At 47.7% G+C, this 26,984-nt stretch overlaps 1 protein-coding gene across 10 annotated transcripts in view; it reads right to left on the bottom strand.

Moving 5' to 3' along the window:
• The window catches only part of SPAG9 (sperm associated antigen 9), a 163,488-nt gene extending 160,393 nt beyond the window's left edge, over positions 1 to 3,095 (bottom strand). For all 10 annotated transcript variants that reach the window (XM_045375014.2, XM_045375017.2, XM_045375009.3 and 7 more), the window contains exon 1: positions 2,577 to 3,095. In XM_045375014.2, the coding sequence (XP_045230949.1) occupies positions 2,577 to 2,879 (303 nt within the window). In that variant the 5' untranslated portion in view covers positions 2,880 to 3,095. The remainder of the gene's footprint in view (positions 1 to 2,576) is intronic.
• Positions 3,096 to 26,984: the final 23,889 nt, after the last annotated feature.

The raw sequence follows: 26,984 nt of genomic DNA, 5'->3' as shown, positions 1-26,984 counted from the left end.
GGCCAAAGGGAGACAATTTCTGGATACTGAGCAACACACGATTTATGATCTTTCACGAAAACCGATGGATGGGCCCGCGGTGGCTCACACCTGCAAGCCCAGCACTTTGGACGGCTGAGGTGGGCAGATTGCCTAAGCTCAGGAGTTCAAGACCAGCCTGGGCAACATGGTGAAATCCCATCTCTATTAAAATACAAAAAAATATATATATATTAGCCAGGTAGGGAGGCACGTGCCTGTAGTCCCAGCTACTCGGGAGGCTGAGGCAGGAGAACTGCTTGAACCCGGGAGGCAGTGAGCCGAGATCGTGCCACTGCACTCCAGCCTGGCGACAGAGAGAGACTGTCTGATAACAAGATGTGTTTATGTTTGTGGCCTGGGATTTGGCTTATTTAGCTTTTCATAAATGTTCTCTGTTCTCAGGTCATGACCCTTTGCCCAATGGTTTCACTGCGGAGAATTTATAGATGTGACTGAAAAAATATAAACTACAAATAAATTCACTGGATAACCTATTTTTTTAAAGTCATTTACTTAAGAAATTAATATGGAACCCAGAGTCTAGCAGTCGGTCAGTTTTGTTTTCTGATTCTGCAACCTGTGGCATATGGTTTTCTTGGCACGTGTGACCTTGGCATTTTGCCTATATTTACACAGACTGACAGGAGTTTAAGGCTGGAAGGAGCATTTATTTTATGTGAGGTAAAAGGTCATGTCAGGCTTGCTTGAACCTGTGTGTACATGTGGTTAATTCCCAGTCACTTCCACGTATATCCACACACTGGCAAGGGCCAGTGAGCATGAAGCAGCAGCAAGCCCTCTCAGAAGTAGCACTTGACCTCTGTTCTACAAAGAGTGCTAACAAACAAGTGGAAATTGTGATCCTATCATTATCTAGTTTTTCATCCCATCCTTCCCTATATGAAAGGAAAAGCTCTTGAAATAGTCCATTCTGGCAGGGTGCAGTGGCTCACGCCTGTAATCCCAGCACTGGCATGGTCAGCCCCAGGCCAAAGTGGGCAGATCACTTGAGGTCAGGAGTTCAAGACCATCCTAGGCACCATGGAGAAATCCCCTCTCTACCAAAAACAAAAATTAGCGGGGAGTGTTGTCCCAGCTATTTAGGAAGCTGAGGCACAAGAATCGCTTGAACAGGGGAGGCAGAGGCTCACCGGGAGGCAGAGGTTGCAGTGAGCCAAGATCACTCCACTGCACTCCAGCCTGGGTGACAGAGTGAGACTATGTCTCAAAAAAAATAATAATAATAATAATCAATTTTGTTTGGCAAATTCAATACCATTCCCTTGAGAAAACTGGATCCCACAATCAGAACTAAAAATCATCACTACAGTCAAGCTTTTAAAAAAGGAAAAGAACTACTTAACCAGATGCAAAGGTATACATGACAAAACAAAACAAAAATTTTTAATGGTGTTACTATTCAGTGTTAGGAAATGAGCTACAAATCTCACATCCTAAAAACTCTTCAAGTCTTTCTGAAAAATACCATGTCATTCCTTCAATAATTAGTTATTTCGCCTCCTTTGATCACCATGTATTTAACTAGGTGTACTAGGTGCTTGAGAAACAAAAATAGGACACTTCACCTGTCTTTGATAAGGTCCACAGAAATAACGCCAATGCAGGCTGAAAGCTAAAATCCTTGTCACTCTCAAAAGCCAAGGACCTATCACTTGCACCCTAGAACTCCAAAAGGTTCACAGAGTCGAGGTGAGGGCGCCCAGGTCACTGCTCAGGTGCTAGAGTTAACAGGCGACTAAATGCACGTATAAACAGCAGTCTGAGAAGGAAACTCAGACGGAAAAAGTGTTGTCAACTGTCACCTACATCTTCCCAACCCCGCCCCCCAATCCTTTTTATAAATAAATGGAGGGTTTCTGAAGGGAACTGTCCAAGGTTACCTCCTGATACTGTGGAATGCTCTGGTTTGGGATACCCATGAAATTGTTTATCTATTCATTGAATACTGCCACACAACATCTAAAAGTTGACAAAGTGTCAACCAAGGCACATAGAATATAAAATAAGACCTCTTTCTCAACAAGATTAAAACGCCAAGAAGAAACTGACCGAAAGAGGGAGATCTCTAACTTCCCAAAGCAAGGCAACCCCCTGGAAAGGTACTGGAACCAGCGGAAGTTACATATCCAGGAGAGAAGTGTCCCCCTCCCCAGGGGTAAAACTTTGAACCGCCATCTGACTATCCCACGGTGGTCGGAAACTTCCCTCAACAACAAGAAGCAACCAGACACCCAACAATCTCCGCCCTTGGCTAACCCCATGTGTCCTCAGGCCAGGCTGTCGCTTCCTCCCCGGGCCCTGCCTCCTCCATCTCGCTCCCTTCCCAGGACACTCAGTAGCCGGCCTCGGCTTCCAAAGCCGGCCTGGGTCCCGGGGTACCTGGAGGCCGCCGGGCTCGGTCCCGGGGGGACATCGGCCTCAGGCCAGCTCTCCAGGAGGCCCGTCGCGCCTCTAGTCCCCGACCGGGCCGCGACCCCCGCCCCGACCGCCCCCGGGGACGGATCCCGCGGCCCCCGCCCTGCCGCCGGCCTCACCTCCTCGGCGTGCTTGCGCAGCGCCTTCTCCCGCTCGTACTGGGTGATGAGCTGCTCGTTGTCGTCCCGCAGCAGCTCCAGCTCCACCTGGTGCTCCTGGTCCTGCGCGAACACCGAGTCCAGGTTCTCCAGTACAGCCACCACCAGCGGCATCAGCTCCTTGACCACCTCCTCGTCGTAACGCCCGATGAGCCGCTCGAACTCGCGGTAGATGGAGCCGGCCAGGCCGGACACCCGCTCCGACATCACGGCCCCGGAGCCGCCGGGTTCCTCCTGATACACCACACCGTCCTCCAGCTCCATGGTGGCAAGCGGGCGGGCGGGCGGGCGGCCCGGGGCGTCGCCGGCTGAGGGGCGGCACCGGCCCGCACGGGACTGGCCCGGCTTGGGCTGGGACGGGGACTAGGGCTGGAGCCCGGGCCGGGGCTGGGGCTGGGCCCGGCGGGGTGGGGGTCGGGGCCGGAGGAGGGGAGGGGTGGCGTGTGCGCTCTCACCCCAACCGCCGCTGCACCAACTGCCGGGGCGGCCGGGCCGCGCGCGCCACACGTCATCCGCGGGGCGGGGCTGGCGACGCGTCGGCCCGATGGGCGGGGCGCCGCGGGAGGCCAGGCGCGGCCGGGGGCGGGGCCATGCGTCTTCGGGCGCCGGCGGAGGAAGCCGTGGCGTCAACACCCGGCGCCGCGAGGATGATGCGGGCGCCAATGGGAAAGACTGCGGTCGGAGGGTGGGAAAGTGTCCATCACGGCGGGATTCGCGGGGCGGGTCCCAGGGGAAAGGGAGGGGTTCGGGAAGAGTGACGAGTTAACGTAGCTGGTATTTCTATGGATTTTTAAAGCTCACAAAGCACCTTCTCACTTCATCCCCACAACGGGCGTAAAGCGGCAGATGTTTGGACCTCGTTTCACAGACAAAGAAACTAGGCCCGGAAAAGTGGCGGTGCTCTCAAGGTCACGCCCCTGGAACGGGAAACGGGCTGAGCCGGGACTCAAACCAGTTCTCCAGATTGAGAATTCCGGGCTCCGAAAAAAATGGGAAACAGAAAGGGAGGGGAAAAAACCATAACCAGGGTCTACCTAAGTGGAAAGGTGGTCTCGACTAGAATAAGGCTGTTTTGTGCTATGGAAGAGCAAGGGTGAGATGAGGGGAAATTGGAGTTACTGCTAATAGGTATGGGATTTCCTTTTGGGATAATGAAAGTGTTCTAAAAATTGATTATAGTGATGTATACATAACTCTAAATATGCTAAAAGACATTCAACTTTACACGTTAAGCGAGTGAATCATATGGCGTGTGAATTATATCTCAAGTTATTAAAAAATAAACAGGAAGGGTGATAGCATTCTGGAGAAGGGTGAAACTGAAAAGTTACATGTTGCACTTTCCCAAATAGTGTGTCTGCTACTTCTGGCCAACTTGGGACGGGGACATTTCCAGGCTCCAGCCACCCTCCTTTCCTCAAGTCTCGAAGTGGGGCGGAAAGGGTAAGTGGGAGGTTGGGGAGCAGAGGAGGAAAGGGGTGGAGTCACTGGAGTGAATAAGTCCCATGACAAGTGAGACTTCTGCCGCCTGGCAGAGCGTCACGTGTGGGGAATGGCACAACGCCCACGCCAGAGCGGGCTGAGTCAAGATCGCTTCCCGGTGTGCTCACCTGACGTCCGCAAATGGGACGGAAGACACTCTCAAAAGTCCCTTCTCCCCGCCTTAGGTGACTCATTTCTCCGTCCCGACTCGTTTAAGAAAAGGGGGAGGAAAGGCAGGATAAACATAGATTTAGGGGGAGAACTGGCTACCCACCGGGATCATAACTACCCTTAGCTTGGGGTTTACAAGTTCAAGTACTTCCCACCAAGTATGAAGTAGTTCCCTAAAGTTTCCAACGCATGACCCACCTGGAGACCCACAAAAACAATATGAAGGTTGGGCAAGAACAAACCTATAAATTTGGAAGGACAAGGATGAAAATACTAAGTCTAAAGTGCCGGATGGGACTGAATTTGCTTCCTGTGTTTTCTCCATTCTCACCCTCACCTCACATTCACCCTTATGTCATTTAGATGTTTGGGTAGTAGGAATGCCGACCAGCTGGTTGGCTGTGAGCCCCAAATGCCCTTTCTCTTCTTAACCTTTCATACTTGAAAACCAAAAAAAGTCTTGATGTGAATCCTTTTATTTTCTCTTCCTGAGGGCTCTCACTCACCTGATCTACCTACATACATGCCTCTCTTTTCCTGGGGGATCAGAAGAGCCGAAAAACATACGGGCAGGCTTTACTTTTTCTTTCCACAGTATTACCATACGCATCAGAAAATTTAAAGAATAAAGTATCGGCCGGGCGTGATGGTTTATGCCTGTAATCCCAGCACTTTGGGAGGCCGAGGCGGACGGATCACGAGGTCAGGAGTTCAAGACCACCCTGAACAACATGGTGAAACCCCATTTCTACTAAAAAATAGAAAAATTAGCCGGGCATGGTGGCGCGTGCCTGTAATCCCAGCTACTCAGGAGGTTGAAGCAGGATAATTGCTTTAACCCGGAAGGCGGAGGTTGCAATGAGCAGAGATCATGCCATTGCACTCCAGCCTGGGCGACAGAGTGAGACTCCATCTCAAAAAACATTTTTGAAAAGAAAAGAAAAAAGTATCGATTTTTCAAGTAAGAGATTTTGTCATTCCTAATAAGTATACTTCTTTAGGTATAAATTCAACATAGAAAGATATACACTTATGTCTTGATTATAAGCTTCTGCCAGTTATGAGATAACATTTAGTTAAAATTCAGCTAAAGGCCGGGCGCGGTGGCTCAAGCCTGTAATCCCAGCACTTTGGGAGGCCGAGACGGGCGGATCACGAGGTCAGGAGATCGAGACCATCCTGGCTAACACGGTGAGACCCCGTCTCTACTAAAAAATACAGAAAACTAGCCGGGCGAGGTGGCGGGCGCCTGTAGTCCCAGCTACTCGGGAGGCTGAGCCAGGAGAATGGCGTGAACCTGGGAGGCGGAGCTTGCAGTGAGCTGAGATCCGGCCACTGCACTCTAGCCTGGGTGACAAAGCAAGACTCCGTCTCAAAAAAAAAAAAAAAAAAAAAAAAAAAAAATTCAGCTAAATAACCATCAACTGATGAATGGATAAAATGTGACATATATATACAATGGGCTATTATTTGGCAATAAAAAGAAAGTCGTTGGAGGGGAGGGGAGTGGGCGTGGTGGCTCGTGCCTGTAATCTCAGCACTTTGGGAGGTTCAAGGCAAGAGGATGGCTTGTGCCATGAGTTGGAGATCAGCCTGGGCAACATAGTGAGACCTTCATCTCTGGGAAAAAAAAAAATTTTTTTGGCAGGACACAGTGGCTCATACCTGTAATCCCAGCACTTTGGGAGGCCAAGGCGGGCCAATCACCTGAGGTCGGAGGTCGGATATTCAAGACCAGCCTGACCAACATGGAGAAACTCTGTCTCTACCAAAAATAGAAAATTAGCCAGGCGTGGTGGCATGCGCCTGTATTCTTAGCTACTCAGGAGGCTGAGGCAGGAAAATCGCTTGAACCTGGGAGGCAGAGGTTGCAGTGAGCCAAGATCGAGCCATTGCACTCCAGCCTGGGCAACAAGAGCAAAACTCCATTTCAAAAAGAAAAAGAGTAGAAAAGAAAAAAGATGCGGGGCACAGTGGCTCACGCCTGTAATCGCAGCACTTTGGGAGGCCAAGGCGGGTGGATCACCTGAAGTCGGGAGTTCAAGACCAGCCTGACCAACATGGAGAAACTCTGTCTCTACTAAAAATACAAAATTAGCCAGGGTGGTGGCGCATGTCTGTAATCCCAGCTACTTGAGAGGCCGAGGCAGGAGAATCACTTGAACCCAGGAGGTGGAGGTTGCGGTGAGCCAAGATCGCGCCATTGCACTCCAGCCTGGGCAAAAAGAGCAAAACTCTGTCTCAATAAATAAATAAAGAAATAAAGAAAAGAAAAGAAAAAAGAATTTTAAAGTACATGCCATGACATAGCTGAATTTTTTGAGACAGAATTTCGCTCTTGTTGCCTAAGCTGGAGTGCAATGGTACAATCTTAGCTCACTGGAACCTCCGCCTCCCGAGTTCAAGCGATTCTCCTGCCTTAACCTCCCAAGTAGCTGGGATTACAGGTGTGTGCCACCACACCCGGCTAATTTTTTGTATTTTTAGTAAAAACGGGGTTTCACTATGTTAGCCAGGCTGATCTCAAACTCCTGACCTCAGGTGATCCACCTGCCTCGGCCTCCCAAAGTGTTGGGATTACAGGCGTGAGCCACCACACCCAGCGACAAAGCTGAATCTTGAAAAAGCTAAGTGAAAGAAGTCAGTCACAAAGGACCACATATTGTACAATTCCATTCATATGAAATGTGAATTTAGTGATTGGCTAGGTCTGAGGGGCATGACAGGGTCAGATGAGGGGAAATGGGAGTGCCTGCTAATAGATATGGGGTTTCTTTTTGGGATAATGGAAATGTTCTAAAAATTGGTTATAATGATGAATACAGAACTCTGGAAATATGCTAAAAGACATTCAACTCTACACATTAAAAGAGTGAATCAGATGGTATGTGAATTATATCTCAAGCTATTAAAAAACTAAATGAAGTAAAAGTTATGGCTGGCCGGGCATGGTGGCTCACGCCTGTGATCCCAGCTGGGCCATAGACCGAGACTCCATCTCAAATAAATAAGTAAATAAATAAATAAAATTTATGGCTATAATGATTTTTATAGTAGACCCAATGAAAGCACATCACTCAGTATGATTAAGGTGAAAGAAACTGGTGCTGAAATTAGGAAGCTTATATTCTAGTATGGACTGGTCATTTTGAACAACTTAGGCCATAAACAAAAGAGCTAGTAGTTGCTGATTACCCACTCAGTGACAGTCACAAGGATAAGGACTGTAAACTTCAGCTTATTCATCTGTATGATGAAGGGGTTTATTAGAAAATCTGTCCCAGCACTTTGGGAGGCTGAGGTGGGAGGATCAGTTGAGGGTAGGAGTTTGAGACAAGCCTGAACAACATAGCCAGACCATTTCTGAAAATAAAAATAAAAAATAAAGCCCAGGTTGTGCTTGTGCAGGCCTGTAGTCCCAGCTACTACTTGGGAGGCTAAGCCATAAGGATCACTTGAGGCCAAGAGGTGGAGGCTGCAGTGAGCTGTGATGGCACAACTGCACTCCAGTCTGGGTGACAGAGCAAGACCACAACTCCATCAAGAAAGAAGGAAAGAAAGAAAGAAAGAAAGAAAGAAAGAAAGAAAGAAAGAAAGAAAGAAAGAAAGAAAGAAAGAAAGAAAGAAAGAAAGAAAGAAAGAAAGAAAGAAAGAAAGAAAGAAAGAAAGAAAGAAGAAAGGGAAGAAAGGGAAGGAAGGAAGGAAGGAAGGAAGGGAAAGAAAGAAAGAAAGAAAGAAAGAAAGAAAGAAAGAAAGAAAGAAAGAAAGAAAGAAAGAAAGAAAGAAAGAAAGAAAGAAAAAGAGAGAGAGAGAGAGAGAGAAAGAAAAGGGAAAGAAAGAGGGAAAGAGAAAGAAAGAAAAGAAAAATCTGTAAAGGCTTTTTTTTGTTTTGTTTTGTTTTGTTTTGTTTTTTGAGAGGAAGTCTCGTTCTTGTCCTCCAGGCTGGAGTGCAATGGCACGATCTCGGCTCACTGCAACCTCTGCCTTCTGGGTTCAAGTGGTTCTCCTGCCTCGGCCTCTTGAGTAGCTGAGATTACAGGCGCTTGCCACCACACCCAGCTAATATTTGTATTTTTAGTAGAGATGGGGTTTCACCGTGTTTTCCAGGCTGATCTCAAATTCCTGACCTCAGGTGATCTGCCCGCCTCAGCCTCCCAGAGTGCTGGGATTACAGGTGTGAGCCACCATACCTAGCCCCCCCATTTTTTTTTTTTCTGAGACGGAGTCTCACTCTGTCGCCAGGCTGCAGTGCGGTGGTGCGATCTCGGCTCACTGCAACCTCCGCCTCCTGGGTTCAAACAATTCTCCTGCCTCAGCCTCCCAAGTAGTTGGCATTGCAGACATGTGCCACCACGCCCTGCTAATTTTTGTATTTTTAGTAGGGACGAGGTTTCACCATGTTAGCCTGGATCCTGAATGGTCTCAATCTACTGACCTCGTGATCCGCCCGCCTTGACCTCACAAAGTGCCAGAATTACAGGCGTGAGCCACCGTGCCTGACCTGTAAAGGGTTTTTGCAGTTCTAAAACCCTATGATTATCTTGTATAATAGGTTGTAATGACAGACAGGAGACAGGGTCTTGATATTGAATCCCGTTAGTGAACTCCTACTTATATAGGCAGTACTACTACTTCCTATATTCAATTGGCTGGATAGATTCCCAACTTCCACCCCTGACCGCAATGAGAGTATCATTAAGTAGTCGCCGGGCGCGGTGGCTCAAGCCTGTAATCCCAGCACTTTGGGAGGCCGAGACAGGTGGATCACAAGGTCAGGAGATTGAGACCATCCTGGCTAACATGGTGAGACCCCGTCTCTACTAAAAATACAAAAAACTAGCCGGGCGAGGTGGTGGGCGCCTGTAGTCCCAGCTACTCGGGAGGCTGAGGCAGGAGAATGGCGTAAACCCGGGAGGCGGAGCTTGCAGTGAGCTGAGATCCGGCCACTGCACTCCAGCCTGGGCGACAGAGCGAGACTCCGTCTCAAAAAAAAAAAAAAAAAAAAAAAGAGAGTATCATTAAGTAAGAGTTGTTAAGGAAAAATCGGTTATCTTGTGGACTTTAAGTGTTTACTTTTGATTTCTAAAGGGAAGGAAATTCCATTTCAAGAGATTCCTTGGCCTTGCAAAAATAGTGAAGACAGTCACGGGGGCAGCAGAGGGGAGCAGTTAATGAGGGCAGGAAGGGAGGAGTTTCTTCCTAAGCACAATAACTATAATCACTGGAAGGCTGAAATTACTAGTCCTGTTGTTTGTCTAGCCTTCTGGAACATATACAGTTATTTCTATGTGAATCAATTTCTCTGGTTTCACAAATGACATTTTCCCACCTGCAAGGAGAGAGTCACTGAAAAAGGAAGAGAAGACAGGGTTCCCCAGGCACAAGGCCCTCTGGTCATGGCAGTGTGAAATGATAAGTAATTCATCACTGGATACAAACTAAAACATGTTTGGTGAGGCAGTCTAACTAAGGAATTCCAGGCTCAGAATGAAAAACACAAGGGTATATTTCTGAGGCCTCAGTGTTTCCTTTGAAAGTCTTGTTTTTTTTGTTTTGTTTTGTTTTTGAGATGGAGTCTCGCTATGTCGCCCAGGCTGGAGTGCAGTGGTGCGATCTCAGCTCACTCAACCTCTGCCTCTGTCGTTCAAGCAATTCCCCTGTCCCAGCCTCCCAAGTAGCTGGGACTACAGGCACATGCCACCACGCCCAGCTAATTTTTTTGTATTTTTACTAGAGATGGGGTTTCACTATGTTGGCCAGACTCAACACAAACTCCTGACCTCAGGCAATCCGCCTGCCTTGGCCTCTCAAAGTGTTGGGATTACAGGCGTGAGCCACTGCGCCCAGCCTTTTGTTTTTGTTTTTGTTTTTGTTTTGACAGGGAGTCTCCCTCTGTTGCCCAGGCTGGAGTGCAGTGGCACGATCTTAGCTCAGTGCAAGCTCCACTTCCCAGATTCAGGCGATTCTCATGGCTCAGCCTCCTGAGTAACTGGGATTACAGGTGCGTGCCACCACGCCCAGCTAATTTTTATATTTTTAGTAGACAGGGGTTTCTGTCATGTTGGCCAGGCTGGTCTCGAATTCCAAGCCTCAAGTGATCCACTGGCCTCAGCCTCCCAAAGTGCTGGGATTATAGGTGTGAGCCACCATGCCTGGCCAAAGTCTTTTTTTTTTTTTTTTTAAGAGGCAGGGTCTCACTCTGTCACCCAAGCTGGAGTACAGTGGCACGATCTCTGCTCACTGTAGCCTTGACCTCCCAGGATCAAGGGATTCTTCCCCCTCAGCCTACCAACTACAGATACGCCACAACCCCGGCTAATTTTTTTTTTTTTACTTTTTATGGAGACAAGGTCTGGCTCTGTTGCCCTGGCTGGTCTCAAACTCCTGGGCTCAAGTGATCCTCCCACCTCAACCTCCCAAAGTGCTGGGATTACAGGAGTGAGCCACTATGCCTGTCCTTGAAAGCCTTTTTAATATGCCAAAACAAGATGGGTAAATGTATCCAGGTGGAAGTTAGAAGGCCTCTAGACAATAGCCATTCTGTTTTACTCCCTGTTCCTCAAGAGCTTTGGATTCACAGGAATTGCCTCTAAGAAGAGTCTGTACACGCGTTGAAGCAGGAATCCCAGTATTGAGGCTGTTTTTGATGGGGGGAAGGAATATTGGTCATATTTGTGTGCAGGTCTATTTTCTGTCTCCACTTTTTCTGACTTGGGCTGAGCGGACGAAGAGGAGGCCCACCACCACCTCTCAGTATACTTTGTACACATAGAGCTGCATTCATCTGGGAATAAAGGACATGTTTTCGAAACAGTAGGTTTGATACAGGACAGGCAAGCTCCCAAATTGGGGCTTAGCCAGGGAGGGTCGTTGGCTTCTCCCAGGAAAGAATTCAAGGGCAAGCTGGTGGTGTTAAACAGCAACTTGTATTGAAGTGGCAGTGTAGAGCAGCAGCAGAGGTACTGTTCCTAGCAAGCAGGGATACCCCATAGTGTGCCCAGAATAGCATCTCAGAAGCAGTTCTGCACTCATATCTATACCCACTTATAATCATATGCAAAATAGGGGGCAGTTTATGCAGCCATTTCTAGGAAAAGGGTTGTAACTTCTGGGTTGTCGGGTTATTGCCATGGAAATGGGTGGTAACTTTCGGGTGTTGCCATGGCAATGGTAAACTGACAGGGCACACTGATAGGTATGTCTTATAGAAAGCTGCTTCCGTTGGCTGGGCGCGGTGGCTCAAGCCTGTAATCCCAGCACTTTGGGAGGCCGAGACGGGTGGATCACGAGGTCAGGAGATCGAGACCATCCTGGCTCACACGGTGAAATTCCGTCTCTACTAAAAAATACAAAAAACTAGCCCGGTGAGGTGGCGGGCGCCTGTAGTCCCAGCTACTCGGGAGGCTGAGGCAGGAGAATGGCGTAAACCCGGGAGGCGGAGCTTGCAGTGAGCTGAGATCCCGCCACTGCGCTCCAGCCCCAGGACAGAGCGAGACTCCGTCTCAAACAAACAAACAAACAAAAGAAAACTGCTTCCGCCCTAGGGCTTTTTAAAGCCAGTCCTTGGTTTGGTCCAGTGTCCAACCCCTGCCTCTGGAGTCCAGTCCCTGCCTCCTACCTCGGGTTGCCTCAGTTTTGTCCTCCCAATTATAGAAGGAATGCATATTCACTATAGAAAATTTACTAAATATGGACCAGGCACAGTGGCTCACGCCTGTAATCCCAGCACTTCAGGAGGCCAAGGTTGGCGGATCACGAGGTCAAGAGCTTGAGACCATCCAGGCCAACATGGTGAAACCCCGTCTCTACTAAAAATACAAAAATTGGCTGGGCATGGTGGCACACGCCTGTAGTCCCAGCTACTCGGGAGGCTGAGGCAGGAGAATTGCTTGAATCTGGGAGGCGGAGGTTGCAGTGAGCCAAGATCGTACCACTGCACTCCAGCCTGGCAACAGAGCCAGACTCCGTCTCAAAAAAAAAAAAAAAAAGAAAAGAAAATTTGCTAAATATGGCCAGGCACGGTGGCTCACGCCTGTAATCCCAGCATTTTGGCAGGCTGAGGAGGGCGGATCACAAGGTCAGGCGTTCAAGACCAGCCTGGCTAACATGGTGAAATCCTGTCTCTACTAAAAATACAAAAATTAGCCAAGCATGGTGGCAGGCACCTGTAATTCCTGCTACTCGGGAGGCTGAGGCAGGGGAATTGCTTGAACCCGGGAGGCACAGGTTGCAGTGAGCGGAGACTGCGCCACTGCACTCCAGTCTCGGCAACAGAGCAAGACTCCGTCTCAAAAACAAAAAAAAAAAAGAAGAAAATTTGCTAAATATAGGCCGGCCGTGGTGGCTCATGCCTGTAATCCCAGCACTTTGGAAGGCCAAGGTGCGTGGATCATTTGAGGCCAGGAGTTCGAGACCAGCCTGACCAACATGGTGAAACCCAGTATCTACTACAAGTACAAAAAAATAGCTGGGCGTGGTGGCAGACACCTGTAATCTCAGCTACTCAGGAGGCTGAGGCAGGGGAATCACTTGAACCCAGGAGGCAGAGGTTGCAGTGAGCCAAGATCGTGCCACTATACTCCAGACTGGGCAACAGAGTGAGACTCTGCCTCAAAAAAAAGGGGGGGGGGTGAAATATGGCTTCTGTTAGTTGATCAAGGTAGATAAAGATTTATGGAGCCTTTTGATTCATATAGTGACCTTTGCTCTGTGTCTTCTGGTCTCGAAACAATGTTCCTTGTTTTCTTGGTCTCTGAATATCCAACTGGCCTTGAGAGTTGTAGCTGTGAGCTACCAGAACTCAGAAACCATTCTTTCAGCATTGTTTCCTGTCTAACTTGGCCACTTTTGACTCTAATGCTACCCGAGACATCTCTGAAGTGTGGCTGTGATGGTAGCCTTCACTGCAGCCCTTTCCTCAGAGCCACCTGCTGTCTACCACCCACCCCACCCCAGCATCCACGCTAGACTGTGGAAAGATAAATCTCTGAGCCTTCCATGGCCTGATCCCACAGCACAGCCAGTTTGGTACGCTTGTTTTTTAGATTGGTATCGGGTAGCCTTCAGGGCAGCATCTTTCTGAGCCCCAGATGAGAAGAGGGTAGGGTCCTCAGGATTACTTTCCATTATCCAGCCCATCTCCTACTCTCTGGGATGAAACCTGGACTTCCAAAAATGTGGGCACATATCTGACAGTTTTATTCTCTTCATTGCTGTTGTTGTTTTTTTTTTTTTTGATTGTTTGTTTTTTTGTTTGTTTGTTTGTTTTTGTTTTTTTGAGTCAGAGTCTCGCTCTATTGCCAGGCTGGAGTGCAGTGGCACAATCTGGGCTCACTGCAACCTCTGCCTCCCAGGTTCAAGTGATTTTCCTGCCTTAGCCTCCCAAGTAGCTGGGACTACAGGTGCCCGCCACCACGTCGGCTAATTTTGTTATATTTTTGGTAGAGACGGGGTTTCCCCATGTTGGCCAGGATGTTCTCGATCTCTTGGCCTCGTGATTCACCCACCTTGGCCTCTCAAAGTGCTGGGATTACAGGCGTGAGCCACTACACCCAGCCCATTCCTGTTTTTTTGCTTCCATCTTGCCAATCTCCCAGACTAAAAAGTGAGGCCGGGCATGGTGGCTTATGCCTATAGTTTCAGCATTTGGGAGGCTGAGGTGGGAGGATTGCTTGAGGCCAGGCGTTGGAGGTTGCAGTGAGCGATGATTGTGCCACTGCACTTTATCCTGGGTGACAGAACAAGACCCTCTCTCAAAAACAAACAAACAACAACAACAAAGATGTGGCTGGTGCTGAAGTCTTGGCGCATATGTTTAAGCTGATCTTACTTAGATCTTTCTCTTTGCATTCAGTCTCTGTCTGTCTAGTCTTCCTAGATGCCTCCCCATCCTCTATGCTAATATGTATTTTTTTTTTCCGAGATGGAGCCTTGCTCTGTTACCTAGGCTGGAGAACACTGGCGCAATCTCGGCTCACCGCAACGTCCGCTTCCCAGGTTCAAGCAATTATCTCACCTCAGCCTCCCAAGTAGCTAGGATCACAGGCGCCTGCCACCACGCCCGGCTAATTTATGTATTTTTAGTAGAGACAGGGTTTCACCATATTGGCTAGGCTGGTCTCGATCTCCTGAACTTGTGATCCACCCCCCCCCCCCCCCCCACCGTCGGCCTCCCAAAGTGCTGGGATTTCAGGCGTGAGCCACCATGCCCAGCCCATCTATGCTAATATTAATATAATGGCAATGGTATGGGTATGAGAAACATTTGAGAGATCTACTGAACAGACCTTGGTAGTTTTAGATGGGGATAGAAAGGGGACTCACAGATTTCTGGTTTGAGTAAATGGGTAAATGGTGGTGCCACCAATCAAAAGAGCTAATTCAGGAAGGAAAGCAGCTTTTGAAAATAAAACAATGAATTCATTTTGGACTCCTTTGGTTTGAGATACTTCTAGATTAAATCTCAAAAAATGATGGTCGCTGTACAGATCTTTTAAAGTCATTAATTTATAAATGTAGTAAAGTCTTATTTGTAAATAATACTCCTAGGAAGAATTACTTTATGAAACAACATCATCCAACATTTACCCTTTTTATTTTTATTTTTTTCAGACAGGATCTCACTCTGTCACCCAGGCTAACTCCAGTGCACTCCCAGTGGCACTATCATCCCTCATTGCAACTTTGAACTCCTGGCCTCAATTGATCCTCCTGCCTTAGCCTCCCAAAGTGCTGGAATTACAGGTGTGAACCACCATAGCTGGCCCAATATTTACCTATTATATATATTTTTTGTATTTTTTTGTAGACATGGTGTGGGGGCGGGTGTATCATCATGTTGCCCAGGCTGGTCTCGAACTCCCGGGCTCAAGTGATCTGTCTAGACGCCTTGGCCTCTCAAAGGAGATAGGCTGGGCACAGTGGCTCGCACCTGCTGGTACTACAGGCGTGAGCCACTGCACCTGGCCTACCCTTTACATTTTCTTTAGTCAACTGTTTCTACCAAATAGCTATTTGAAATCAGCTGCCCTAAGGGAATGTGAATTTTGCTGGGTAAGGGAAAGAAACCTGAGATAATTTTGGAATTCATGTCACTACTTAGGAAAGCAAATTTGGGGGAAAAAAATGAAGATTAAGAAAGAACTTGGGGCAGGGCTCAGTGGCTCACCCCTGTAATCCCAGCACTTTGGGAGGCCGAGGTGGGTGGATTGCCTGAGGTCAGGAGTTGGAGACCAGCCTGGCCAACATAGTGAAACCCCGTCTCTACTAAAAATACAAAAATTAGCCGGGCGTGGTGGCACGTGCCTGTAGTCCCAGCTACTCAGGAGGCTGAGGTGGGAGAATTGCTTGAACCTGGTGAGTTGAGACCATGCCATTGTACTCCAGGCTGGGTGACAGAATGAGACTCCATCAGAAAGAAAAGAAAGAAAGAGGGGGAGAGAGAGAGAGGAGAGAGGGAAGGAAGGAAGGGAGGGAGGGAGGGAGGAAGGAAGGAAGGACCAACGGAAGGGAAAAGGAAAGGAAAAGAAAGAGGGAGGGAGAGAAAGAAAGAATTTTAGTGTTTTTCTTCCCAACCTTTCCTCCCATTTTATTGCTGAGAAAATTAGGGCCTAAAGCGTTCAAGGCTTTGAGCAGAAAGCAAAAAGACAGCACCGGCCCTGGGGAGAGGGGAGCGGACAAAGGAGATTCGAGAAGGTGAGAAATAATCCCCAAAAGCTGAATAGAAAAACTACCCTACAACAAAACCCTAGGATGAGTCCTGTTCCAATAAGACTTTACTACCTTAAGTGAATACCGGGAACTTGTCCTCGCGTTGTCCCATCACCGGGGGATGACCAGCTGTTCCAAAGAAACCATGTATATGAAATCACTTTGCAAAGTCCAGTTACCAGTGTAGCTAACATCAACCATTATTCCTCAAAAACATTAAAAAACCCAGGTCTAGGCTGGGCGTGGTGGCTCACGCCTGTAATCCCAGCACTTTGGGAGGGCGAGGTGGGTGGGTCACCCAAAGTCAGGAGTTTGAGACCAGCCTGGCCAACATGGCAAAGCCCTGTCTCTGCTAAAAATACAAAAATGAAGGCTGGGCGGGTAATCCCAGCACTTTGCCGGGCCGAGGTGGGTGGATCACGAGGTCAGGAGATGGAGACCATCCCGGCTAACACGGTGAAACCCTGTCTCTACTAAAAATATAAAACATTAGCCGGGTTTGGTGGCAGGCGCCTGTAGTCCCAGCTACTTGGGAGGCTGAGGCAGGAGAATGGTGTGAACCTGGGAGGCGGAGTTTGCAGTGAGCCGAGATCGTGCCACTGCACTCCAGCCTATGCAATGGAGTGAAACTCCGTCTGAAAAAAAAAAAAAAAAAAAAAAGAAACGATACACGAAAACAAAACAAAAACAAAAGGAAAAAATCCCAGGTCTAAGGACAAGTTCAATCCACAAGCAGAGAACAGGATATGAACAACTGGAACACAATAAAATGCTGTGGAATATATGTTCTATTTAAGGTCCACAGCTTATCTGAAATACAACAGAAAAAGAGGGACTGGTTGGGAACAAGGGGTGGTGTCTGATCAGAAGGGAAATAACACGTAGATCCCCTGTGACCTTTGTCACTTTTTTCCTCCACATATTCATGTATGAAAATGACTCAGCCCTAACACCCCGTGGTTTATTTTTAGTAGGGGCAACAGAGCCAGTTGAGAACCTAAGCATAGTAACTATTGCCCATCAACAGCCTCACACGTCAGAAGCAGGGAACAAATATTTATTCATTTCAACTAATATGTGTGACTCAAGGGGCACCAGAGAGTCTGCGCCTTTCAAGATATATATTTGCTCTTTCTTTCTTTCTGCCACGGTATTGGAACCTCCCAATGGGAGAATGATTCCTTTGGACCTGAAATTTCAGTATTAGGAGGCCCTTAGCCAACAGTGAGTGGAGTCCATTTCTCTCATTTTACAACTGAGGAATCATCCAGTCACATGTAAGTTTGTGGCTATGTTGGACTGTCAGCCCAGTGCCTCATTGTACCTCCATTGTTCCACATTCCTAAGTCAAAAGCTAAATAATAGCACATGTTTGACATGAGACCATAGTTCCGGAAGAAGAAATATCCAGGGCTGATGTCCCATTATAATGTCAATTAAATGTTGAACGTAAGGAGATAACATTCTATTGTTCACTATGAAATGAGTAGACATCAAGACCCATAGGGATATATTCTTTTCTTTGTTTTAAGACGGAGTTTTGCTCTTGTTGCCCAGGCTGGAGTGTAATGGAATGATCTCGGCTCACTGCAACCTCCACCTCCCGGGTTCAAGCAATTCTCCTGCTTCAGCCTCCCAAGTAGCTGGATTATAGGCATCCACCACCACACTCAGTTAACTTTGTGTTTTTAGTAGAGATGGGGCTTCACCATGTTAGGCTGGTCTTGAACTCCTGACCTCAGGTGATCTGCCAGCCTCGGCCTCCCAAAGTGCTGGGATTACAGCCATGAGCTACCATGTCCCACCTCTTTTTTTCTGAGGTGGCATCTCGCTCTGTCACCCAGGCTGGAGTGCAGTGGCATGATCTCAGCTCACTGCGACCTCTGCTTGTGTTCAAGCGATTCTCCTGCCTCAGCCTCCCAAGCAGCTGGGACTACAGGTGTGTGCCACCACACCTAGCTAATTGTATTTTTAGTAGGGACAGGGTTTCACCATGTTGGCCAGGCTGGTCTTGAACTCCTGACCTCAGGTGATCCACCCCCCCCCTTGGCCTCCCAAAGTGGTGGGATTACAGGTGTGAGCCACCATGCCCAGCCCCAGAGGGATGTATTCTTTACTGTTTCGTTAAAATTCAAAATCTTCATCAAGCATCAGCAACAAACAACAGCAACTGAGAGTGCAAGGATCTGGGGTTAGCTGCGGAGTCTGAACTGTGCTTCTGCCTCTTACTAGCTGTGAAGTTACTCTTTCTACTTGTTTTCTCACCTATAAAATGGGTTGAGAAAAACAGTACCTATCTCATAGGGTTTTTGTGAAGGTTAAATGAGATAATATACACACAGCACTTAGATTAGTGCCCGGCATATAAATATTCAATAAACGTGATATGATTTGGCTCTGTGTCCCCACCCAAATCTCATTTTGTAGCTCCCATAATTCCCACGTGTTTTAGGGGGAACCTGGTGGGAGATAATTGAATCATGGGGGCAGGTCTTTCCCGTGCTGTTCTCATGATAGTGAATAAGTCTCTTGAGATCTAAGGGTTTTAAAAATGGAGTTTTTGTCGGGTGCGGTGGCTCACGTCTGTAATCCCAGCACTTTGGGAGGCCGAGGCGGGCGGATCTCCTGAGGTCAGGAGTTTGAGACCAGCTTGGCCAACCTGGTGAAACCCTGTCTCTACTAAAAATACAAAAATTAGCTGGGCATGGTTGCAGGCATCTATAATCCCAGCTACTTGAGAGGCTGAGGCAGGAGAATCACTAGAATCCGGGAGGTGGAGGTTGCAGTGAGCCAACATTGCGCAATTACACTCCAGCCTGGGCAACAAGAGTGAGACTTCATCTCAAAACAATAAAACGGAGTTTTCAGCCAGACGCAGTGGCTCACACCTGTAATCCCAGCACTTTGGGAGGCTGAGGTGGGTGGATAACCTGAGATCAGGAGTTTGAGATCAGCCTGGCCAACCTGGTGAAACCCTGTCTCTACTAAAAATACAATTAGCTAGGTGTGGTGGCACACACCTGTAGTCCCAGCTGCTTGGGAGGCTGAGGCAGGAGAATCGCTTGAACACAAGCAGAGGTCGCAGTGAGCTGAGATCATGCCACTGAACTCCAGCCTGGGTGACAGAGCGAGATGCCACCTCAGAAAAAAAGAAGTGGGGCATGGTGGCTCATGGCTGTAATCCCAGCACTTTGGGAGGCTGAGGCAGGCAGATCCCTTGAGGTCAGGAATTTGAGACCAACTTGGCCAACATGGTGAAACCTCATCTCTACTAAAAATACAAAAAGTAGCTGGGCATGGTGGCGCGGGCTTGTCGTCCCAGCTACTTGGGCGGCTGAGGCAGAAGAATTGCTTGAACCCGGGAGGCAGAGGTTGCAATGAGCCGAGATCCCACCACTACACTACAGTCTGGGTGACAGAGTGAGACTCGCCTCAAAAAAAAAAGAAAAGGCCGGGCGCGGTGGCTCACACCGGTAATCCCAGCACTTTGGGAGGTCAAGGTGGGCTGATCATGAGGTCAGGAGTTTGAGACCAGCCTGAGCAACATGGTGAAACCCCATCACTACTAAAAATACAAAAATTAGCCGGGCGTGGTGGAACTGGTGGTTGCAGTGAGCGAGATCACGTCACTGGCACTCCAGCCTGGGCGACAGAGCGAGACTCTGTCTCAAAAAAAATAAAATAAAAAATAAAAGAACTTAAAAAATATCAGTGGGAGTTGTCCAAAATTAGTTACGGGGATCTTGGGAAATAGTGGAGTCTCCACCACCGCAGTTCTCACACCTGACTTGGACAGCATATGGCAGGGATGTGGTCAAGAGAAATGCAACATGGGAGTTGGAATAGGTAAGGATTTTGTTTGTTTTGTTGTTGTTGTTGTTGTTGAGATGGAGTTTTGCTCTTGTTGCCCAGGCTGGAGTGCAATGGTGCAATCTCGGTTCACTGCAAACTCTGCCCCCTGGGTTCAAGCGATCTTCCTGTCTCAGTCTCCCGAGTAGCGGGGATTACAGGTGTGAACCTCCATGCCCAACTAATTTTGTATTTTTAGTACAGATGGGGTTTCACCATGTTGGCCAGACTGCTCTTGAACTCCTGACCTCGAGTGATCTGCCCACCTCGGCCTCCCAAAGTGCTGGGATTACAAGCGTGAGCCACCATGCCCAGCTGGAATAGGTGTGTTTTAAGATCCTGTTCACCAAATCTTAAAATGTTAAAGGTTGGCCAAATTTGCTTTTGAAGCCAACTATTTCCCTCTTCTACTCCTTTTTCTAATTCTGATATTCTACCCCCATGGCCTCCATTCCCCAAGACCTAAGGATTGCTTGTTGCCATGAGTTACCCAAAGTCACAAATGCAGCACTTCCCACCAACCTATCAGCTACCCCTCCCCTGCTTTTCTTTACCCAACTTTTAGTGTACAGATTCCAATCGGTTGTTAAAGAAAAAAAAAAAAAGCTACCTTAGCTAATTCTTACTACTACGTAAATGACTAACACTTTATGTGTTCTCTTCTCAGGGATACATACCATTTAAAGGAATTGCTTATTGGCTAGTTGTATGTTTGGTATAATTACCAACATATAAAAATCAAGACTGGAAAGAAGTATGCAAACAATGACAGTTTTTAGGTTGGGAGGATTAATTTTTCTTTCTTTTAAGTTTCCTGGCCAGGCGTACTGGCTCATGGCTGTAATCCCAGCACTTTAGAAGGCCAAGGCGGGTGGATCACCTGAGGTTGGGAGTTTGAGACCAGCCTGACTAACATGGAGTAACCCCGTCTCTACTAAAAATACAAAATTAGCAGGGTGTGGTGGCACATGTCTAATCCCAGCTACTCGGGAGGCTGAGGCAGGAGAATTGCTTGAACCTGGGAGGTGGAGGTTTGCAGTGAGGCGAGATTGCACCATTGCACTCCAGCCTGGGCAACAAAAGCAAAACTCTGTCTCCAAAAAAAAAAAAAAGTTTCCTTAAATCAGGAGTGTCCAATCTTTTGGCTTCCCTGGGCTACATTAAAAGAAGAATTGTCTTGGGCCACACATCAAATACACTAACACTGGCCAGGCACAGTGGCTCACACCTGTAATCCCAGCACTTTGGGAGGCTGAGGAAGGCAGATCACTTGAGGTCAGGAGTTTGAGGCCAGCCTGGCCAGTATGGCAAAACCCTGTCTCTACTAAGAAGAAAATACAAACATTTGCTGGGTGCTATGGTATCTGCCTCTAGTCCCAGCTACTGGGGAGGCTGAGGCATGAGAATTGCTTGAGCCTGGGAGGTAGAAGTTGTAGTGAACCGAGATTGCATCACTGTACTCCAGCCTGGGCCACAGCAAGACTATCTCAAAAAAACAAAACAAAACAAAACACTAATGATAGCTGATGAGCTTAAAAAAAAAATCACAAACAAACTCACAATGTTTTAAGAAAGTTTACGAATTTCTGTTGGACTGCATTCAAAGTTGCCCTGGGCTGTGGGTTGGACAAGCTTGCTTAAAGTATGTTTAATCTTATAGTGTGTTTAAAACAAAAGCACAACATTAATAATCACTGGACTAGTGTATAAACTGTAAGAGGAAGACCCTTTTCTGCCAGACTTATGTGGCCTTTTCCCTTTATGTCTGACCTGTATTAAACTGTCTAAGGCAACCTGGGCGACAGAGTGAGAACTTGTCTCTACTAAAAATTAAAAAAATAAAATAAAATAAAATAAGTCAAGTGTGGTGGCCTGCGCCTGTAGTCGTAGCTACTTGGGAGGCTGAGACAGGAGGATCACTTGAGCCTGGGAGGTTAAGGCTGCAGTGAGCCGTGATTGCACCACTGCACTCCAGCCTGGGAGACAGTACAAGATCCTGTTACAAAATAGTAATAATAAACTGTCCCAGGGAGATAGTGGACCAGGAATGGCTCTTGGACCTGGCTTCCAGAGGATTTGTTCAACCTGCTTTTATCCCTTCAGTGTTTCTTCCATCTCTCTTTCTTCACCCTACTTCAGAGAAAGAGTGTTTCTTGCTCTTAGTAACTAATTGGCTGGGAGCAATGACTCATGCCTGTAATCCCAGGACTTTGGGAGGCCAACGTGGGAGGATCATTTCAGGCCAGGAGTTCAAAACCAGCCTGGGCAACATAGTGAGATCCCATCTCTGTATAAAACCGTTTTTTGTTTTTGTTTTTGTTTTTGTTTTTGCTGGACCAGGTGGCTCATGCCTGTAATCCCAGCACTTTGGGAGGCTGAGGTGGGCAGATCACCTGAGGTTAGGAGTTCAAGACCAGCCTGGCCAACATGGTAAAACCCCATCTCTACTAAAAATACGAAAGTTATCCAGGCGTGGTGGTGGGTGCCTGTAATCCCAGCTGCTTGGAAGGCTGAGGCACATGAATCGCTTGAACCTGGGAGGCGGAGTTTGCAGTGAGCCGAGATCGCATCATTGCACTCTAGCCTGGGCAACAAGAACGAAACTCCATCTCAAAAAAAAAAAAAAAATTTTTTTTTTTTCAAAAGCTCCAATTATAGAAAATTCAGGGGTCTTTTCAGACCACTGTCAGCTAGGTAACTCCTGATAAATGACAAGATTCAAAGCTAGACATGGGGAAGAGGGAGAAAATATCTCAACTGTAAGGCATGTAAGTTAAAGAGCTTCGGCAGTCATCTGGCAGGAGGTTAAAACACTCCAAAGAACAAGAATTGGATTAAGCTATAATTAGTGGATTTAGAGGTAGAAGGTTAAAGCCCAAAGTACAAGTATATGGGCCGGGACTAGACTGGGAAAGGAAGAGATAAGATCATGGTGTTTCAGAAATAGATCAGAAAGCTGAGAAAAGGAAAAAAAAAAATTAGAAAATAAAAAGATTGCAGTGTGTTTGGCGGGGGGCACAATGGCTCCCCTGGTGTAATCCCAGCACTTTGGGAGGCCAAGGAGGGTGGATCACTTGAGACCAGGAGTTTAAGACCAGTATGGCCAACATGGTGAAACCCCATCTCTACTAAAAATACAAAAATTGCTGGGCATGGTGGTGCATGCCTGTAATCCCAGCCACTAGGGAGGCTGAGGCAGGAGAATCGGTTGAACCTGGGAGACAGAGGTTGTAGTGAGCTGAGATCATGCCACTGCACTCCAGCCTGGGCGACAGAGTGAGACTCTGTCTAAAAAAAAAAAAAAAAAATAGTCTGGGCACGGTGGCTCACACCTGTAATCCCAGCACTTCAGGAGGCCGAGGCAGGTGAATCACCTGAGGTCAGGAGTTCGAGACCAGCCTGGCCAACATGGCAAAACCCCGTCTCTACTACAAATACAAAAGTACAAAAATCCTCCCAGGCATGGTGGCGCTTGCCTGTAATCCCAGCTACTAGTCGGGGATGAGGCAGGAGAACCGATTGAACCTGGGAGGCAGAGCGAGGATCGCTTGAACCTGGGAGGCGGAGGTTTCAGTGAGCCGAGATGGTGCCACTGCACTCCAGCATAGGCAACAGAGTGAGACTCCATCTCAAAAAACAACAACAGGCCGGGCGCGGTGGCTCACGCCTGTAATCCCAGCACTTTGGGAGGCCGAGGCGGGCGGATCACAAGGTCAGGAGATCGAGACCACGGTGAAACCCCGTCTCTACTAAAAATACAAAAAAAAAAAATTAGCCGGGCGCGGTTGTGGGCGCCTGTAGTCCCAGCTACTCGGGAGGCTGAGGCAGGAGAATGGCGTGAACCCAGGAGGCGGAGCTTGCAGTGAGCCGAGATCGCGCCACTGCACTCCAGCCTGGGCGACAGAGCGAGACTCCGTCTCAAAAAAAAAAAAACAACAACAAAAATAAATAAATAAAGACTGCAGTGTCTGACATATTTGTTTTGTTGGTGGTTTTTTTGTTTGTTTGTTTTGTTTTATTTTGCTTTGTTTTTGAGACAGAGTCTTGGTCTGTTGCCCAGGTTGAAGTGCAGTGGTGTGATCTCAGCTCGCTGCAACCTCCACCTCCCAGGTTCAAGTGATCCTCCTGCCTCAGCCTCCTAAGTAGCTGGCGTGATCTCAGCTCACTGCAACTTCCACCTCCAGGGTTCAAGCGATTCTCTTGTTTCAGCCTCGTGAGTAGCTGGGACCACAGGAGCATGCCACCATGCCCAGCTAATTTTTGTATTTTTAGTAGAGACAGGGTTTCACTGTGTTGGCCAGGCTGGTCTCGAACTCCTCACCTCGTGATCCACCACCTTGGCCTCCCAAAGTGCTGGGATTACAGGTGTGCACCACCATGCCTGGCAATTTTTGTATTTTTATTTATTTATTATTTATTATTATTATTTTTTGAGATGGAGTCTTGCTCTGTCGCAAGGCTGGAGTGCAGTGGCGCAATCTCAGCTTACTGCAAACTTTGCCTCCCAGGTTCAAGTGATTGCCCTGCCTCAGCCTCCCAAGTAGCTGGGATTACAGGCGCACGCCACCATACCTGGCTAATTTTTTGTACTTTAGTAGAGACGGGGTTTTATCATGTTGGCCAAGATGGTCTAGATCTCCTGACCTCATGAACCGCCCACCTCGGCCTCCCAAAGTGCTGGGATTACAGGCGTGAGTCAGCACACCGGCCTATTTTATTATTATTTTTTGAGATGGAGTTTTGCTCTGTTGCCCAGGCTGGAGTGCAGTGGCTCTATCTTGGCTCACTGCAACTTCCACCTCCCGGGTTCAAACAATTCTCTTGTTTCAGCCTCCTGAGGAGCTGGGACTACAGGAGCATGCCACCATGCCCAGCTAATTTTTGTATTTTTAGTAGAGACAGGGTTTCGCTATGTTGGCCAGGCTGGTCTCAAACTCCTCACCTCGTGATCCACCCGCCTTGGCCTCCCAAAGTGCTGGGATTACAGGTGTGAGCCACCGTGTCCAACCAATTTTTGTATTTTTAGTAGAGAAAGGGTTTCACCATGTTGGTCAGGCTGGTCTCAAACTCCTGACCTCAGGTGATCTGCCTGCCTTGGCCTCCCAAAGAGCTGGGATTACAGGCGCTAGCCACTGCGCACAGCCAGTGTGTGATATATTAGTGAGAAAAAGGCAAAGACATCCCTGTCTCACAGAACGCCAAGGATTCCCGCATATTTCCTAAATCCTTTAGCTTTAGGCAGAGCTATTTGACTAGTTTGGTCAATGGGCTGGAAGGAGAAGTGATGGGTGTCACCTGGATGCCAAACCAACCATTTAATAGGTATTGTGTGATCCTCCAGCTTTCTTTACTCCACAGTGGTACACTAAGGCCTTGTACTGAGATGGCAGAACTACATGTTTGAAAGATTCTTAGAGTCACTGCCGGGGTCAGCTAATGGAAGAGATGCTGGCCCTTGATTTTAGGTGAATGAGAGAGTTTGGTTCTGTTAAACCACTGAGATGAGGGAAGTCTCAGGATACCTAGCGTATCCTGATAAATACAAAAAGGCACTTCAACAATAGTATTGTAGCCGGGCTTGCAGTCGTTTACACCTATAATCCCGACATTTTGGGAGGCTTAGGCGGGCGAATTGCTTAAGGCCAGGAGTTCAAGACCAGCCTGGGCAACATGGTGTAACCCTGTCTCCACTAAAAGTACAAAAAATTAGCCGGGCATGGTGGCGCATGCCTGTAATCCCAGCTACTCAGGAGGCTAATGCATGAGAAACACTTGAACCTGGGAGGTGTAGAACGCACTGAGCTGAGATTGCGGCACCGCACTCCAGCCTGGGCAACAGAGCGAGACCTCATCTGAAAGCAAAAACAAAAATAGTATTCTAGAAATTATAGATTACATGATATTCAGCTCCAAACTAGAGAGACTGAAGGGACAAAGAGGAGCTGGAGCCAGTCAAGAATCACCATTGGTAAAGACAAAATATATCAGGCCTATGTCAAAGACTCCCAATAGCGTCTAGGGTCAAACCACATCAAAGCAAGAAGATTAATGCTAAATCACTACGCTGAATGTTGAGCCTCTTCATCTACATAATCCTTTTCCCCAGAGAAGTTTATCCTAAAAGACTGTACCAGGGTCAAAGTAAGTGGAGAGACTGTTACAGGCAAAGAGCCTGTGGTTTTGCTAAAGGCTTTACTGTACCTAATCTCAGAATATGGAAACAAGAAGAAGGTTATTGGAGAATATAACAATAAATGGGCTGGGTGCAGTGGCTCACGCCTGTAATCCCAGCACTTTGGGAGGCCGAGGCGGGCGGATCACGAGGTCAGGAGATCGAGACCATCCTGGCTAACACAGTGAAACCCCGTCTCTACTAAAAAAATACAAAAAATTAGCTGGGCATGGTGGTGGCGCCTGTAGTCCCAGCTACTCGGGAGGCTGAGGCAGGAGAATGGCGTGATCCTGGGAGGCCGAGCTTGCAGTGAGCTGAGATCGCACCACTGCACTCCAGCCTGGGCGACAGAGCGAGACTCTGTCTCAAAAAAAAAAACCAAAAAACAAAAAGCAAAAAACAAACAAACAAAAACAATAAATGGAGAGATGGTCAAGGAGCTTAAGGAGAAAAGGTCGATGGTATTAGAATCATTGTTGATAAGTAAGAGCAGAAAATGAAAGGCTTTCAAAGCAAGGTAGTATAGTTCAATAGAAGGAGAAACATGACTGATGTAATTTGGTTTGGATCGTGACCGTTAAGGTTTCATTATACCAGGAAAGTCTATGATTTCTGAGGACATCATAGCCTATGGTACATAGTATGGTGGTTAAGAATGTGAGCTCTGGGCTGGGCATGGTGGTTCATGCCTGTAATCCCAGCACTTTGGGAGGCTGAGGCAGGCAGATCACCTGAGGTCAGGAGTTTGAGACCAGCCTGACTAACATGGATAAACCCCATCTCTACTAAAAATACAACATTTGCCGGGCATGGTGGTGGGCACCTGTAATCCCTGCTACTCGGGAGGCTGAGGCAGGAGATCACTTGAACTCGGGAGGCAGAAATTGTGGTGAGCCAAGATTACGCCATTGCACTCCAGCCTGGGCAACAAAAGTGAAACTCAGTCAAAAAAAAAAAAAAAAAAAAAAGAATGTGAACTCTGGTCT

This window comes from Macaca fascicularis, chromosome 16, assembly GCF_037993035.2.
Source record: "Macaca fascicularis isolate 582-1 chromosome 16, T2T-MFA8v1.1".
Taxonomy (NCBI): Eukaryota; Metazoa; Chordata; class Mammalia; order Primates; family Cercopithecidae; genus Macaca; species Macaca fascicularis.
Note: the sequence above shows the minus strand (reverse complement) of the source record. Positions and strands in the feature narration are given on the sequence as shown.